We start from the raw sequence: 18174 nt of genomic DNA on the forward strand, positions 1-18174 counted from the left end.
TCTGATTGGCCCTGCTCTGGGGTGGGAAATGGGGTCAAATGGTTCTGACAGCCCAGTATAAACTGGTTTTCTGACAGGAAACGCAGGGAAAGGATGGAGTGTGGAGGGGGGGGAAGAGACCCAGAGTGTGTGGGGGGAGCTGCCCCCTGAGCGGCATGTGCCCCTCTCCCTCCCTCCCTCTCCTGGGCTTCGCCTTTCCTGCCTGTGGTGCTTTTACGGGGGGGGGGGCTTCCACACCTCCCCCCCGCCCCATCCCGTGTGCGTTTCATTCCTCGCCTGGGACACTTCCTCATCTGTCTCTCTTCCTGAGCTGCAGAGGCAGGAAAGTCCGCTGGGGGGGGGGGAGATTATTATAGGAGAGGAAGGGATCTCCCCCCCCCCTCATTTCCAACCTCCGTCCTTGGCACGGGGGAGGGGCAGCCCCGTGAGCGCCTGAGCAGGAAAACAGCAGGTAGGGAGAGGGAGGGGGTCCCTCGGCTTTGCAAGGGTTAAAAGGAGCAGAGCTGGATTCCTAGAGAGGACAGGAAATGAAGGGGGGGTCAAGGTCCTCCATGGCTAAATTCCCTCCCTCCCACATCCCTTCCTGCAAACAGAGAGGAGGTTGCTTTCTTCTCCTCCTTTGCAAAAGCTTCCTCGGTGAGTCCCCTCTCTCTTTCCCCTCAGGGGTCCCAGGGGTGCAGGGAGGGGCCATGGGTGTCCCTGTTCAGATCATGCACGGTGGGGGGAGACCCCCAAGTCAGAGAGCAGAGGGTCCTCCCTTGTCCTCTCTGCCAATCCTGGGGGGGGGGGGGGGAGATCGCAGGAGGTCTGCAGCTCTGCTCTTCCTTGGGATCCAGATGCTGCCTTCATTTTTGGGGAGGGGGCTTTGAGCAGAGGGAGAAGAAAAGCCCTTCTGCATCTGCAGCACCAGACCAATGTTGAAATAAGCATGCAGGAAAAGAATAGAATTAAAACATCACAGCTATTAAGAGGCAGAAAAGAAGGGAGCAATGTGTAGAAGATGGTCTTCATTCTCCCTTTCTCTCTTAGGGGCCAGTGTGTTTTGAAGACGTAGCTTTTTGTTTCACACACAAGGACTGGTCGTTGCTGGATCCTGACCAGAGAGCTCTGCAGGAGGAAGTCAAGGGGGTGAAGTGTGGGATCCTGGACTTTCTGGTAAGGCTCCCTGCTGGATCATCAGATCAGTTTTGAAATTCCATACAGATCTCTGTAGGACAAACCTCCGCAATTTTGAGGGAGCCCAATAGCGCCAGCTACAGCGTCTGAGATTTTAACACACCCACAACTTTCCTTGAATGGAAAACTATCGATGTGTGTGTGGGGGGGGTATCCCCTGTTTTATCTGGGAATATTCTTCCACCAAAACTTTGTAAAAGCATTGCAGGAGATCCTGGGGTCCCTGACAGGCCCCGATAACTCAGACACCCCCAGGGTCCTTGTACTAGAGGAATCTGGGAAATGACCTTATTGACAGAACTGAAAAGAATTTATTACACTCCTTCTGTGCTCTGCCACAAGACGTCCAGAATGAAATACTCTCCAGATTTGACCTCTTAAGTTCCTGACTGATAAGTTTGGATAAGGAGCAAAGGCCTCATGCAAGCAAAACTTGACCCTTTGTGCTCCAGGTCCAGCCCACTAGATATAACACCGTGAGTTAGGTTCTCGCTTTCGGGGAAAAACCAAAGCTTAGAAGCTGGGAACTCCAAGGCCATAAACTAGAACAAGTCTTAAACTAAAAGTACTTAGGAATGGTGGTCCAGGCTTCAGGATCCAATAAACTACACATAAATTCCATCAGGAGCTCTGGGGGGAAAACAGCAAATTGTATCCTCAAATCTTCCCCAAAGATTTGGTCCCCATGAAATCCCTGACAGAGGCGGGATATAAATAATAAATTATTATTATTATTATTATTATTATTATTATTATTATTATTATTAAATATGGCCACAACATCTGTCTGGCTTGCACTTAGAGGCTTTCTAAAGCGTGTCAACGGTGCTCTCCACACAAAGCACCTAGCATGGGGGCACCTACATGTAATATCTACTCTGCTCTTTTCTGCCCATGCTCTGGGGTTGCAGTTTTCAGGCTTGGGGACAGGACAGTGTGGTTTTTCGCCAAGTTCTGTCAGTTATCCCCATTGAGTTCAAAGGGATCTACTGTCAGGTCACTAGTGTGCAGACCATGCCATCCTAGGGATGGTTAGAAATGGGGCTTCTCTTGGGAAGGGGCTGCCCCGTTTGTGCTTCTCTAGGGCAGGAGAATTCCTGCAGGACCTCTGAGGCTCCCTTTGCTTCTTTCTCTCTCCCAGGACCCTGCAGCTTCTTTTGGCTCCTCGACTCCTCAGGAAGGATGAAAGAGACTGAATCTGTAAACCTAGCGAGGATGGAAGGGGGAAGATGGACGGTTGACCTGGTCAGGTTGTCTCCTGCATCCCTCCTCTCAACCTCTGAGCGTTCCCTCCCAGGGACCTCCGAGAGATATGGTGAGTCCCAAGGGAGTGGAGATGGGGACCTGGATGGATGGAGCCGGAGAGGTACCAGGGCTTGCTCAGCTTGGGGGGGGGGGAGGCAGGCAGGCGGAGGGAGATGGAGAAGGGGAGCACTTTTTCGGGCTCCTCCACCTGCTTCCTGCCTGCGCCTTTGTCTCCTGCAGGCATTTTGAGCTAGGAATACAGTCGTATAGTCGGAATCCGTTCTTGAAGTCTCTTTGACTTCCAAGGCGCGACTTTTGATTGGCTCTTGCAATGGGAAGAGCGGATCGGAAGCTGACGCAACGTCACTTTCTCTCCCTGGCACCGCTTCCCTTTCCCTCAGCTGAAATCTGACTGTCGGAAGATTTGTAAGATTAAAATGTCACTTGTTTATGCCGAACAATGTTATGAGATAGGTATTGATGTAACTGAAAAAAGAAACAAAACAGAATGCAATTAATTGGCAAATTAGACGTGATAGAAGGAAGTCACAAAGCTCCTTCGAGCAGAAGATGTTAAGAAAAAAGATATGATGAGATGTATTGTGTCTATATGTTAAAGAAAATCTGTGGGAAAACAGGTTGCAAACAAACCTTATTATAACAGATGTAAACAAGGAGTTTTGCTTCTTCTTCCACAGAAATGGAACAAACAGTGCTGTTGTTTTTTTCTGTTAACCTGAATACGGATTCAAGTTATAGGCTGTATGCTGTTTAGGCTTAAGGTTACTTCCTTTTACACATTTTCCATGGATCAGGCTTATCCACACACATTTCTGGAACTGAATCCTGATCCTGCGTCCTCCGTGTGTTGCCTTTTTCTTTTCTTTTTGGAATAACTTTTATTTGCTTTTAAAAACAAGGATCATAGGACCACTAAATGATGAAATATGTAGACCGGGGGTCAGCATTCTACAGTCCACGGGCCGCAAGCGGCTCACGGGGTCATTTAAGCTGCCCCTGAGCCGTCCGCTTGGCGAGTCCTGTGTGTACACACGTGATCCTGCCAACAGAGTGATCTCCGTGAGAGTGAACCAGCCCAGGCGAGGTGAAGCTTGCCGACCCCTGACGTAGACTGAGTCTTCTCATGTCATTTGTATATCTCAAAACTAGCAGAATCTGTTTGCAGAAATATCTGTAACATACGATTCATCGTTAGCAGTCAGTGTGTGAGTTCTGGGTTCATGAAATGTTTTAAACTGGAACAAAAAATGGGGAAACAGGAGAGAATAGAGAGCATCCAACATTGCATAGCTGAATGCCTAGTCAGGAGCTCATTGTGTTTAGATTTAGTGTGATTAATAGTCATTTTTCCTCTTCTGTTACCAATGAAACAATACAGAGTTGGTCTCCTCATGAACACGGGAGGGGGGTTCAAACTGAAGAAAGTGATTTTTGTATAAATTTAAATTTAGACCAATCAGACTGAAGCAACTGCTAATGGGGTGTAGGTTTCACAGACAAGGCATGGATCCTGACCAAAGAGTTCTGCATAAGGAAGTAAAGGAGGAGAATCGTGGGATCATGGACAGTCCGACCCCCTCTCTCCTTCTGTAATCTTCATAGAACTCTAACCCAATGGCTGCCATTAATTTCATTCTGAATTGATTCTAGAATGTATTTTAATTACCTTATTTTTTGCTTCATAAGACACACTTTTTTCTTCCTAAAATGCAAGGGGAAATGTCTGTGTGTCTTATGGGGCGAATGCGTGGTCCTTGGAGCCGAATTGCCCAGGGGCAAAAAGCAGATCATGCTTTTTTTGTTTTTGTTTTTTGAAAGAGGGAAGTGGGTGTTGAAACAAAGCCGCTGATCGGCAAGCGACCGGGAGCGAGATAAGGGACGCTAGCAATAAAGAAGGCTGCCTGGGAGGGGGAAGGTAAAGAGAGCAAACTTGCAAGGAGAGGAGACAGGAAGACTAAAGTAATGAGGAGAGAAATTACAATAAAAGGAGTAGCAAAGAACTGCTCCAGCTAAGGGAAAGACACTAAGGCAAACAAGAGGGAAGGGAGTGTCGAAAGGAAGCAGCTGATCGGTAAGGGATCGGGAGGGAGATAAGGGACGCTAGCGATAAAGGAGGCTGCCTGGGAGGGGGGAGGTAAAAGTCTATGGATCCTAAGGATTTTTACATTGGGTCACCCCAAATTCACCATCAGATCACATAGCATGTCCATGGCTACAGCCTGCACCAGAAAAAGCACGCACCCAGTGTTGCCTGGGGCCACAATGGTGCAAAAACGTGGTTACAAAGCACAGAGCCACATGGATCCTGAGGATTTTTGCATTGGGCTTCCGCCACAGAATCCAAACGGATGTAACCAGAAAACACCATCGCTTACAACAAAATCTAAACCATGCTGAAAGGAGAGCCATAGATAATCTCAGGAACAACCCAGACATTATAACTAAAGAGGCGTACAAGGGTGGAGCTGTCGTCATCATGAACAAAACTGATTACATCCAGGAGGCTCACAGGCAACTTTCTAATACCACCTTTTACATAAAATTGGACTCAGACCCCACACAAGAATATAACAAAGAACTGAACAAGATTGTTGAGGAGCTACCTCCACACATCCAAGAACAGATCCTCACAAACACACCAGCAGAACCTCTAGCAGGAACTTTCTATCTTCTACCTAAAATACACAAACCAGGAAATCCAGGACGCCCCATCATCTCAGGTATTGGCACTATTACTCTTCCTATATGGTTATATGGACTCTGTTCTGAAACCATATGCCATCCGCGCTCCCAGCTACGTACGTGACACCACAGATTTGAATAATCTTCCTAACAATACTATAGTAGCCACTATGGATGTGGAATCTCTGTATACCAATATCCCACACAACGATGGCTTTCAAGCTATAAAGAACACCATTTGAGATAAAATCACAGCGGACTTTGCTATGAAACTCTGCCATTTGGTCCTTACCCACAACAACTTCAAATTTGGTGATGACCTGTTCCTCCAGATCAGCGGCACAGCAATGGGCCCCCGCATGGCCCCACAGTATGCCAACATCTTCATGGCAGATTTTGAACAACATTTTCTAAACTCCTATCCACTTAAACCTCTCTTGTACCTGTGATACATACCATCTGAGAACTATTTAATTGCTCTTCTTCTAACATTGTGTATGCCATCAAATGCCAACAGTGCCCTTCAGCTCTCTATATTGGACAAACAGGCCAAACCCTACGCCAAAGGATAAATGGACATAAATCTGATATCAGGAATCACAAGACAGAGAAACCAGTAGGAGAACACTTCAGTCTCCCAGGACATTCTAAACAAGATCTCAAAGTAGCTGTCTTATTACAAAAGAATTTCAGAAATAGACTGGAAAAAGAAGTTGCTGAATTACAACTTATTACCAAACCTAAAGCCATGGAGAGACCTGGTCTGAATACAGACATTGGATTCTTATCTCATTATACACGATAAAGCTGTTTTAGCCATCTCACCCCTTGCTTTTTCCTGTAAGACCAATTGCAGTCTTTAACAGTCTTCAACAGATTTACCACACCTACCAGCCAATCACCCATTCCCACCACCCTTCTGAGAAATACCTCTCCCCACCCTCTCACTATATATAAGGGTCTGGTGACTTCGGTGTCAGTGTATCTGAAGAAGTGTGCATGCACACGAAAGCACATACCAAGAACAAACTTAATTCGTCTCTAAGGTGCTACTGGAAGGAATTTTTGAATTCATTAACATTGTTCATTAATCTGCTGCTTCATTTCTTCCTGAGGCTCTAATTAGCTTTTCTCTTTATTGCAGATGGTGATGAATCGGAGGGGAAGAACAAAGGGGACCACAACAGAATCCACATAGCGGAGAAGTCAAATCAATATTCAGGGTGTGGAGAGAACATCCGTCAGAGCTCCCAGTCCACCTCCCATCAAAGAAAGATCTTCATTCAGAGGGATAGTCTTACTTCACACGAAAGAACTCACAGTGCAGAGAAATTGTATCAGTGCTTGGAATGTGGAAAGAGCTTCACTCGGAAGGATTCTCTCATTTCCCATCAAAGAATTCATACAGGAGAGAAACCCTATCAGTGTTTGCAGTGTGGAAAGTGCTTCACTCACAGGAGCAGTCTGACTTCCCATCAAAGGATTCATACAGGGGAGACACCCTATCAGTGCTTGGAATGTGGAAAGAGATTCAGACTGAGCTCAGCGCTCACTTCCCATCAAAGAATTCATAGAGGGGAAAAGCCTTATCAGTGCTTGGAATGTGGAAAGAGCTTCACCCAAGGGGCCCATCTCCTGATGCATCAAAAAACTCATACAGATCAGAAACCCTATCAGTGCTTGGAATGTAGAAAGACCTTCAGCCATAGTAGGATTCTGACAACCCATCAAAGATTTCATACAGGGGGAAAACCCTACCAGTGCTTGGAATGTGGAAAGAGCTTTAGTGAGAGTGGGAAACTCACTTCCCATCGAAGAATTCATACAGGGGAAAAACCCTATCAGTGTTTGCAATGCGGAAAGTGCTTCAGTCAGAGGAGAAATCTCACTTCCCATCAAAGAATTCATACAGGGGAAAAACCTTTTCAGTGCTATGAGTGTGGAAAGAGCTTCACTCAGAGGGCCAATCTCACTTCCCATCAAAGAATTCATACAGGTCAGAAACCATATAAATGCTTCGAATGTGGAAAGAGCTTTAGTCGGAGCAGCTCTCTCACTTCCCATCAAAGAATTCATACAGGTGAGAAACCCTACCTGTGCCAGGAATGTGGAAAGAGCTTTCGTCAGGGGGGAAAACTTGCTTCTCATCGAAGAATTCATACAGGTGAGAAACCCTACCTGTGCCAGGAATGTGGAAAGAGCTTCACCCAAAGGGCCCATCTCCTGAGCCATCAAAAAACTCATACAGGTCAGAAACCCTATCAATGCTTGGAATGTGGAAAGAGCTTTCGTGAGGGGGGGAAACTCGCTTCTCATCGAATAATTCATACAGGAGAGAAACCCTATCAATGCTTGGAATGTAGAAAGAGCTTCAGTCGGAGGGATAGTCTTACTTCCCATCAAAGAATTCATGAAGAGGAGAAACGCTAATAGTGCTTAGAATGTTTAAAGAAGAAACAATAATAACAACAGATATAGGTATGTAGCCATGTTGATCTGCCATAATCGAAACAAAATAAAAAGTTTGCTATTGGTATGAGCTTTCGTGTGCATGTACACTACTTCAGATACCATGCATGAATAAACTTAGTTGGTCTTTAAGGTGCTACTGGAAGAATTTTTTAAAAAAAATAATAATTTATTACTTGTACCCTCCCCATCTGGCTGGTTTTCCACAGATACGCTGGGCAGCTCCCAACAGAATATTGAAAACATGATAAAACATCATGCGTTGATGTTGTTTAGTCGTTTAGTTGTGTCTGACTCTTCGTGACCTCCTGGACCAGAGCACGCCGGGCACTCCTGTCTTCCACTGTCTCCCGCACTTTGGTCGGACTCATGCTCGCAGCTTTGAGAACACTGTCCAACCATCTCGTCGTCCGTCGTCCCCTTCTCCTTGTGCCCTCCATCTTTCCCAACATCAGGGTCTTTTCCAGGGAGTCTTCTCTTCTCATGAGGTGGCCCAAGTACTGGAGCCTCAGCTTCAGGATCTGTCCTTCCAATGAGCACTCAGGGCTGATTTTCTTCAGAATGCCCCATGTCTTAGTGTATCAAAGTGCCCGAAACAGACATTTTCAAAAAATTAACATTTATTAATAAAACCACTGAATTTATTTAAAAATCACGTGTAATCCTGATTACTGAGTGGAATAACTTACCTTTGGTCTTTTTAAATCTTAAGGATTTAAAATAGCGTTGGAGCACTTTTACATTTCTCACAATTGTTCATTTGGCTGCACTAAAAACACACCTACTCTTGTCAAACACCAACAGCTAACTGGTGGGCGGCGTGGTCACAACTGTTGTACTCACAGATCTATAGACACGTTTCTCAAAACTGAAATATGGTTGGTGTATCAATGTGCCCCTTGCATCAATGTGCCCCCCTCCCCCCTACATGCCAGAGAGGCTGCTTCCCTGGGCAAGGAAGGAGCAGGAATCCCTAAAGGGGAGGATCTGTATGTGATCCGATCTCTAGAGCTCACATAAACACCAGAGGGAAGGTGGCCGGGGTGTAAAAGGCAAAAGCAGGCCTCAGGGACGCTTCTTCCCATGGAGACCTGGGACCCCTTCTCCAGGAGGGACCTCCGAGAAGGAGGAAGCCAGGGCGGATCAGTCCCTGGACCTTGGAGGCAATGCCTGGACTCCTCTGGAAAGATGCAATATAATGTTCCTTTCCCCATTGGCCAGGAACCTAAACTCCTTTTGGGGTTTCTTATTCCACACCCCAAGGTTCCTCCAAGGCCTTGGGGAAGGAAACTGAGGCAGGCTTAGCCATGACAAGAGGAAGAGCTCTGGCTGCCCCCCAGGGTCCTGCAGAGGTTTCAGGGTGGGGGGCCTGCCTCTTCCTCTGGCCATGGCAGCCCCCTTGAAGCCTTGGAAGAAAGGCAGGGGACCCGCAGCAGGGAGCAGCCAAGTCAGGTTCTTCTCCGCAATGGCTTCCTCTTCTGAGAGCTCCCTCTATTTCTTGTCTGGACTGGACTGGGAGGACCCCAGTTGAGCCAGTTCCCCTCAGTCTCCCCACTGGGCTCCAGTGGCCCCCTGAGACCTGCAGGGATCTGGAGTGGAAGCAACTTCTCCTGTTGAACTACCGCCTGAGGGGGAAGAACAAGCGAGGGCCGTTCAGAAAGGGCTCCTGGGACTCCTGGCGTCTGGCGAGGAGCAAGGCTGCTCTGTGGAGGCAAAGCCATCATGGCAGGAAGGCGGCTGAGGACGCCCCATGAGCGCTGGCACTCGAAGCTGCCGCCCTCCTTCAGCTGGGAGGAAAGACCCCCGAGGTCCACAGGGGAGCCATGACGTCTGTGGGAGCAGCTGGGGCCTCCAGATGAAACAAAATGGCGTTCCCGCCTTTTTCGGAAAAGGGCGGGAAACGCCATCTCCTGGCCCTGCCGCCTCCGTGGGTTCCTGATTGGCCTGCTTGGCTATGGGGGGGATGCAGCTGCCCCCAAACTCTTCCCTTCCCCAGACATTGAGGGGGGGGGGCATTAAGAGAAGGAGAAATGAAGGAGAAGCTGGGAGGGGGAGCAGCCAAGAGGGAAACTCAGGGGGGAAACTCCCTCAGGAAACCTGGCAAAGGAGAGGACGAGGCCCAGGGGAAACTGAAAGGGGACTGGCCAGCTCTCAAATGGAGAGGCTTCTGATTGGCCCTGCTCTGGGGTGGGAAATGGGGTCAAATGGTTCTGAGAGCCCAGTATAAACTGGTTTTCTGACAGGAAACGCAGGGAAAGGATGGATTTGGGAGGGGGGAAAGAGTCCCAGAGGGGGGGGGCTGCCCCCTGAGCAGCATGTGCCCCTCTCTCTCCCTCCCTCTCCTGGGCTTCGCCTTTCCTGCCTGTGGTGCTTTTACGGGGGGGGGGGCTTCCACACCCCCCCCCCAGGATGGCGTCTGCGTTTCATTCTTCGCCTGGGACACTTCCTCATCTGTCTCTTTTCCTGGGCTGCAGAAGCAAGAAATTCCGCTTGGCGGGGGGGGGGGGAGATTATTTTCGGAGGGGGGGGATCTCATGGCTGGGAAGCCCCCCCCCCACCCCATTCTTCCCCCCACTCGCTGATAGGGAGGGTGGGTTTTCTTTTAGGGGTGTCTTGATGGAGCCATTTCTTAGCCTCTTCTCCATCCCAGCCTTTCCTTGGGATTCAGGAGCCTCTATGTTGGAGGAGGGGGAGAGCCAAGGTAACCTCCCCCCCCCCATGGCCACCCCCGTCTCCCTTTCGGTTAGTCTGGATCAGATGTGGGCTCCTTGGGGCAGAGTCCTTGGCACAGACGGGGGCAGCCCCTTGAGCGCAGGCGCAGAAGCAGGAAAACTGCAGAGAGGGAGGGGTACTCTCGGCTTTGCAAGAGTTAAAAGGAGTAAAGCTGGAATCCTAGAGAGGACAGGAAGTGAAGGGGGGGTGAATGTCCTCCATGGCTAAATTCCCTCCCTCCCACATCCCTTCCTGCAAGCGGAGAGGAGGTTGCTTTTTTCCCTCTCCTTTGCAAAAGCTTCCTTGGGGCCCCTCCTGGAATCCGGTGAGTCCCCCATTTCCTCCCCCTGAGGGTCAATGGGGAAAAGGGGGTCCTAGAGGTGCAGGGAGGGGGCATGGGGGTCCCTGTTCAGATCATGCACGGTGGGGGGAGAAGAGAGAAGAAGAGGGGGAGTTTGGATTTGATATCCCGCTTTATCACTACCCAAAGGAGTCTCAAAGCGGCTAACATTCTCCTTCCCCTTCCTGCCCCACAACAAACACTCTGTGAGGTGAGTGGGGCTGAGAGACTTCAGAGCAGTGTGACTAGCCCAAGGTCACCCAGCAGCTGCATGTGGAGGAGCAGAGATGCGAACCCGGTTCCCCAGATTACGAGTCCACCGCTCTGAACCACTGCACCACACTGGTCCTCCCTTGTCCTCTCTGCCAAGCCAGGGAGGGGGCCAGTTTGCAGGAGGACTGCAGCTCTGCTCTTCCTTGGGATCCAGATGCTGCCTTCCTTTTTGGGGAGGGGGCTTTGGGTCAAGGAAAACTGGGCATGCAAAGAAACCCCCTTCAGACTGAGGAGTAAGTCACATTTGTGAACAGAGGCTGCAGCCACCGGTGAACATTTGCACATGGGGGGAGCGCAGGGAGAAGAAATGTCCTCTTGTATTTGCAGCAACACAACTGGACCACTTCCTCTGTCCCAGATGCAACAAAAATTGTCTCTCCCCTATGCAGGCTAAACAAGTAGACGAACTAATGTGAAAGCAAATTTCAGATGTATTTTCAGGAAATGCTAAAGGAAGGATAAAAGACTCCTTCTCCCAATATCCTGGGACAAATGAGGAGTGATTATCAATAACTGGGTGGCTTGTACTACTAACAGAGGACATGGATTGCATAAAATCCTTTTTTCCCCTGACTGATAAAATCCATCCTATCCTGATAGGTACGTGTAAACCCTTCTGGTGGAAAATCTAGCAGAGGGTCTGTGGGTTTTGATAAACAAGAAATGGAAATTGGTGTTATCTCAAAATAAACTAGTTCTCTCAAGCTACCCTAAGCCTTTGGGTATCTTGTCACAAGAGGAGTGTAAAGCTCACCTCTGGAGTTTTTTTTAAGGGTATACATGCCTGGTGTCTTAAGAACAGAAGAGATTTAGGACATGTGGAAGATCAATATTTTGATGGCTTCCATGCCAGGGTGGGGGCCACATTTCGAGACTGGAGACTTGTGAAGATGGTGTATAAACACAGATAATGTGGCATCGCCATCTCCTCTGCTTCCACGTACAGATTTGGTCCCCATGCAACCCCAGACAGAGGCAAATATGGCCACAACATCTGGCTGGTGATGAAGAAGCTCAAAGATTGTGAACAGGGCTCTCCATACAAAGCACCTAGCATGGGAGCACCTACATGTAATATCTACTCTGCTATTTTCTGCCCATGCTTTGGGGTTGCAGTTTTCAGGCTTGGGGACAGGATGGTGACTGGTTTTTGCACCAAGTTTGTCAATAAACCCCACTGAGTTCAATGGGGTCCACTCTCAGGTCACTAGTGTGCAGACCATGCCAGCCTTATGAAGTGGGGTGACGAGTATACAGAGGAAATTGGAATCATTGGAGATGTTTAGAAATGGGTCTTCTCTTGGGAAGGGGCTGCCCCATTTGTGCTTCTTTAGGGGCAGGAGAATATCTAGGGCAGGAGAATTCCTGCAGGACCTCTGAGGCTCCCTTTGCTTCTTCCTCTCTCCCAGGACCCTGCAGCTTCTTTTGGCTCCTTGACTCCTCAGGAAGGATGAAAGAGACAGATCCTGCAAACCTAAGGAAGATGGAAGGGGGAAGATGGACGGTAGACCTGGTCAGGTTGTCTCCTGCATCCCTCCCCACAACCTCTGAGTGTTCCCTCCCAGGGACCTCCGAGAGATCTGGTGAGTCCCAAGGGAGTGGAGATGGGGACCTGGATGGATGGAGCCAGAGAGGTACCAGGGCTTGCTCAGCTTGGGGGTGGGAGGAGGCAGGCAGGCGGATGGAGATGGAGAAGGGGAGCACTTTTTTGGGCTCCTCCACCTGCTTCCTGCCTGCGCCTTTGTCTCCTGCAGGCATTTTGAGCTAGGAATACAGTTGAACCTCAGAAGTCAAACAGAATCCGTTCTGGAATTCGGTTCAACTTCCGAGGCGCAACTTTTGATTGGCTCTTGCGATTGAAAGAGCCCATCAGAAGCTGCAATGACGCAACCTCACTTTCTCTCCCTAGCACCGCTGAACCAGCCCTCTGCTTCCCTTTCCCTCAGGTGAAATCCCCAATGGAGTATGAATCACGAGCGACCGTGGGTTTTCTTTGGGAAAACAGGTTGCAAACAAACTTTATTATAACAGATGTCAACAAGGAATTTTGGTTCTTATTCTTCCACAGAAATGGAACAAATAGTGCTGTTGTTTTTTCTTCTATTAACTTGAATACGGTTTCAAGTTATAGGCTGTATGTTATTTAGGCTTAAGGTTACTTCCTTGTACACATTTTCCATGGATCAGACTTCTGTACACAAATTTCTGGAACTGAATCCTAATCCTGCGTCCTCCGTGTGTTGCCTTTTTCTTTTCTTTTTGGAATAACTTTTATTTGCTTTTAAAAACAAGGATCATAGGACCACTAAATGATGAAATATGTAGACTGGGGGTCAGCATTCTACAGTCCACGGGCCGCAAGCGGCTCACGGGGGTCATATAAGCTGCCCCTGAGCCGTCCGCTTGGCGAGTCCTGTGTGTACACACGTGATCCTGCCCATGGAGTGATCTCCGTGAGAGTGAACCAGCGCAGGCGAGGTGAAGCTTGCCGACCCCTGATGTAGACTGAGTCTTCTCATGTCACTTGTAGATCTCAAAACTAGCATAATCTATTTGCAGGAATATCTGTAACATACGATTCATCATTAGCAGTCAGTGTGTGAGTTCTGGGTTCATGTTTAAAACAACTGGAACAAAAAATGAGGAAACAGGAGAGAACAGAGAGCATTCAACATTGCATAGCCGAATGCCTAGTCAGGAGCTCTTGTGGCCATTGTGTTTAGATTTCGTGTGAGTTATAGTCACTTTTCCTCTTCTGTTACCAATGAAACAATACAGAGTTGGTCTCCTCATGGCCACAAGCCACCCCCGAACCAAGCCGCCCGCTCAGCGAGTCCCTGCGTGCTGCACTAAACCAGTCCAGGGTGGGGACTCGCTTCCGTGGTGCCGGAAATCAGACGCATGAGCGATTCGGCCCATGGCCGGATCTCCACAGAACTGAACCGGCCCAGACAAGGTAAACCTTCCTGACCCCTGCTCTATGTGATGAACCTTCACTATTTTGATGGAGATGAAAAGCTAAGCTGTTGGCTCCTTACTTCTGTCGCCCTGACCTAGCCACTGTGATCCACGCGACAGTCACCTCCAGGCTTGATTATTGTAACTCACTCTACATGGGGATGCCCTTGAGACTGACCCAGAAACTCCAGCAGATACAGAATGCTAAGTCAGGACTCTGTGGTGGGTCTGGAAGCCTTTTGCAAGAAATACCTCTGCTCACTCAGAGATATATTTGCAGTCTTTATTTACATACATATTTACAAGGTACAGGACATAGCTTTCATGGCCCAAGCGCCTCCTTTATTCCCTACATTTTAACCCCCTTCTGTCCTGTGCTGAAGGAATGGGCATTGACTCTCTCTCTGTCCTCCCTCTGAACTGGTCGAGTGGTGTTGATGGTCTCCAGCATCCGGGAGCATCCTCGCCGCTTGAGTTCCTTCCGCATACTTGTCCTCCTCTCCCTCTCCTGTCTTTTCTAACGGCTCTTGTTCTTCCCTCTCCCTCAGCTCCGGGGCATTCCCTGGCAGCCCCGTGACAGACTCCTTACGGGGTCCTCACAGCAGGATCACATTCACCCAGTTCTGTACCAGCTGCACTAGCTCCCGCTGGTGTACAGGGTCAGGTTTAAGCTGCAGGTTTTAACCTTTAAAGCCCTATACAGCCTAGGACCCTCGTACCTATGAGACCGCCTCTTCTGGTATGTCCCACGGAGGACCTTACGGTCTTCAAACAAAAACATATTGGAGGTCCCGGGCCACAGGGAGGTTAGGCTGGCCTCAACCAGAGCCAGGGCTTTTTTAGCAGTGGCTCCAATCTGGTGGAATGCTCTGTCACAAGAGACTAGGGCCCTGCGGGACTTGACATCTTTCCTCAGGGCCTGCAAGACAGAGCTGTTCCACCAGGCCTTTGGCCAGGGCACAGTCTGACCCCCTCTCTCCTTCTGTAATCTTCATAGAACTCTAACCTGGTGGTTGCTATTAATATGATTCTGAATTAATTCTAAAATGTATTTTAATTAATTGACTGTATGATTTTATGATTTTTTTACCTGTTGTTAGCCGCTCTGACCGTGGCTTTGGTCGGGAAGGGCGGGATACAAATAAAAATTTATCATCATCATCATCATCATCATCATCATCATCTGGGATTCCAACATCCTCACCGTGAATCCTGAATGGAGGGATATCAACTGTTTTCTCTGTGAATATTCTTCATTTCGTCAAGCTTTTTTAAGCAATGACCAGGCTTTTTTGAACTACCCAGGCCTTTTTAAATGTCATCTTCAGATTTTTTAGGGTAGTTGAAGTAAGTTCTATCAGGTTTGTTGTTTTTGTTTTGGTCTGCATTTTATTGACCAAAGAGATGACTGACCTTGGAGATGAAGATAATTCCATGACTGAGCCAAACATTATCTATCCCAGATAAAAGCCAAGTAATATATCAGTAAATATCAGCCAACAAAGGTAGTAAAATTTATAGTAAGGCCTCATAACTAATTATTTTCAGTTCTTCCTCTATCACAAGCATTCATTAACATTCTTAATTACTGGCCTCAACAACATCAAAAATACCATCTCAGGACTATTTAATTGCTCATCTTCTAACATTATGTATGCCATCAAATGCCAACAGTGCCCTTCAGCTCTCTATATTGGACAAACAGGCCAAACCCTACGCCAAAGGAAAAATGGACATAAATCTGATATCAGGAATCACAAGACAGAGAAACCAGTAGGAGAACACTTCAGTCTCCCGGGACATTCTATCCAAGATCTCAAAGTAGCTGTCTTATTACAAAAGAATTTCAGAAATAGACTGGAAAAAGAAGTTGCTGAATTACAACTTAAAGCCATGGAGAGACCTGGTCTGAATACAGACATTGGATTCTTATCTCATTATACATGGTATATGTAGCTAATTTTTAGCCATCTCACCCCTTGCTTTTTCCTGTAAGACCAATTGCAGTCTTTAGCAGTCTTCAACAGATTTACCACACCTACCAGACAATCACCCATTCCCACCACCCTTCTGAGTAATACCCCTCCCCACCCTCTCACTATATATAAGGGTCTGGTGACTTCGGTGTCAGTGTATCTGAAGAAGTGTGCATGCACACGAAAGCACATACCAAGAACAAACTTAGTTGATCTCTAAGGTGCTACTGGAAGGAATTTTTTAATTCATTAACATCGTTCAATAATCTGGGGAATAATCTTCCTGAGGCTCTAATTAGCTTCTCTCTTCATTGCAGATGGTGATGAATTGGAAGGGAAGAACAAAGGGGACCACAACAGAATCCACATAGCGGAGGAGCCAAATCAATATTCAGGGTGTGGAGAGAACATCCGTCAGAGCTCCCAGTCCACCTCCCATCAAAGAAAGAGCTTCATTCAGAGGGATAAGCTTACTTCACACGAAATAACTCACAGTGCAGAGAAATTGTATCAGTGCTTAGAATGTGGAAAGCGCTTCAGTCGGAAGCATACTCTCATTTCCCATCAAAGAATTCATACAGGAGAGAAACCCTATCAGTGTTTGCAGTGTGGAAAGTGCTTCAGTCAGAGGAGCAATCTGACAACCCATCAAAGGTTTCATACAGGGGAGACACCCTATAAGTGCTTGGAATGTGGAAAGAGATTCAGACAGAGCTCAGAGCTCATTTCCCATCACAGAATTCATACAGGGGAGAAACCCTATCAGTGCTTGGAATGTGGAAAGAGATTCAGACTGAGCTCAGCGCTCACTTCCCATCAAAGAATTCATACAGGGGAGAAGCCTTATCAGTGCTTGGAATGTGGAAAGAGCTTCAGTCAGAGCAACAGTCTCACTTCCCATCAAATAAATCATACAGGGGAGAAAGCCTATCAGTGCCTGGAGTGTGGAAAGAGCTTCAGACAGAGGAACGGTCTCACTTACCATCAAAGAATTCATACAGGGGAGAAACCCTATCAGTGCTTGGAATGTGGAAAGAGCTTCAGTAACCGCCAAATTCTCACTTCCCATCAAAGAATTCATACAGGGGAGAAACCCTATCAGTGCTTGGAATGCGGAAAGAGCTTCAATTGGAGGACTAGTCTTACTTCCCATCAAAAAATTCATACAGGGGAGAAACCTTTTCAGTGCCATGAATGTGGAAAGAGCTTCATTCATAAGAATACTCTCACTTCCCATCAAAGAATTCATACAGGTCAGAAACCATATAAATGCTTCCAATGTGGAAAGAGCTTCAGTCACAGCCACGAACTCACCATCCATCAAAGGATGCATACAGGTGAGAAACCCTATCAGTGCCAGGAATGTGGAAAGAGCTTTCGTGAGAGGGGAAAACTCACTGCTCATCGAAGAATTCATACAGGGGAGAAACCCTATCAATGCTTGGAATGTGGAAAGAGCTTCACCCAAAGGGCCCATCTCCTGACCCATCAAAAAACTCATACAGGGGAGAAACCCTATCAATGCTTGGAATGTGGAAAAAGCTTTCGTGATAGGGGTAAACTCACTTCCCATCAAAGAATTCATACTGGGGAGAAACCCTATCAATGCTTGAAATGTGGAAAGAGCTTCAGTCGGACGGATAGTCTTACTTCCCATCAAAGAATTCATAAAGGGGGAAAACCCTATCAGTGCATGGAATGTGGAAAGAGATTCAGATGGAAGGTTAGTTTCACCTCCCATCAAAGATTTCATACAGCAGAGAAACCATAACTGTTAGAGGGATTTTTTCCTCTGGTGGCAGATGACAGAAGACTGACACCACGAGACCGGTGTAAAACCAAATCAAATAAAGATTTATGACAAAGCAACAAACAGCAAAGCTTGTGGGTGTTTTTCCTGCAGGCAAATTCAAACTGCAACTTTTCCTCCTTTTATAGTCATGACCAGCTGTAACTAATCTGCCCAAAGCTCACAGAAACAGTTCTTAAAGGTACAAACATCCTTACTGTTTCTTTGAAGAATGACTCGCAACACTAACAGTGCTTGGAATGTTTAAAGAACTAATAATAATAACAGCCACGCTGGGCAGCTCCCAACAGAACATTGAAAACATGATAAAACATCAAGCGGAGTTGTTGTTTAGTCGTTTAGTCGTGTCGGACTCTTCGTGACCCCATGGACCAGAGCACGCCAGGCACTCCTGTCTTCCACTGTCTCCCGCACTTTGCTCAGACTCATGCTGGCAGCTTTGAGAACACTGTCCAACCATCTCGTCCTCTGTCGTCCCCTTCTTCTTGTGCCCTCAATCTTTCCCAACATCA

The 18174-nt window shown here is 47.6% G+C and overlaps 1 protein-coding gene across 6 annotated transcripts in view; it reads left to right on the top strand.

Moving 5' to 3' along the window:
• Window positions 1-17732, top strand: part of LOC310670204 (uncharacterized protein) — a 56623-nt gene extending 38891 nt beyond the window's left edge. For 2 of the 6 annotated variants that reach the window (XM_083425077.1, XM_083425078.1), the window contains exons 5-7: window positions 2318-2491; window positions 12328-12552; window positions 16170-17732. In XM_083425077.1, the coding sequence (XP_083281203.1) occupies window positions 2318-2491; window positions 12328-12552; window positions 16170-17623 (1853 nt within the window). In that variant the 3' untranslated portion in view covers window positions 17624-17732. Of the gene's footprint in view, window positions 1-2317; window positions 2543-6268; window positions 7868-12327; window positions 12553-16169 lie in introns of those variants that run through there. The other 4 variants (XM_083425083.1, XM_083425079.1, XM_083425080.1 and 1 more) reach the window with 4 other exon arrangements.
• Window positions 17733-18174: the final 442 nt, after the last annotated feature.

Source organism: Podarcis tiliguerta, assembly GCF_965153285.1.
Source record: "Podarcis tiliguerta genome assembly, chromosome: 2".
Taxonomy (NCBI): Eukaryota; Metazoa; Chordata; class Lepidosauria; order Squamata; family Lacertidae; genus Podarcis; species Podarcis tiliguerta.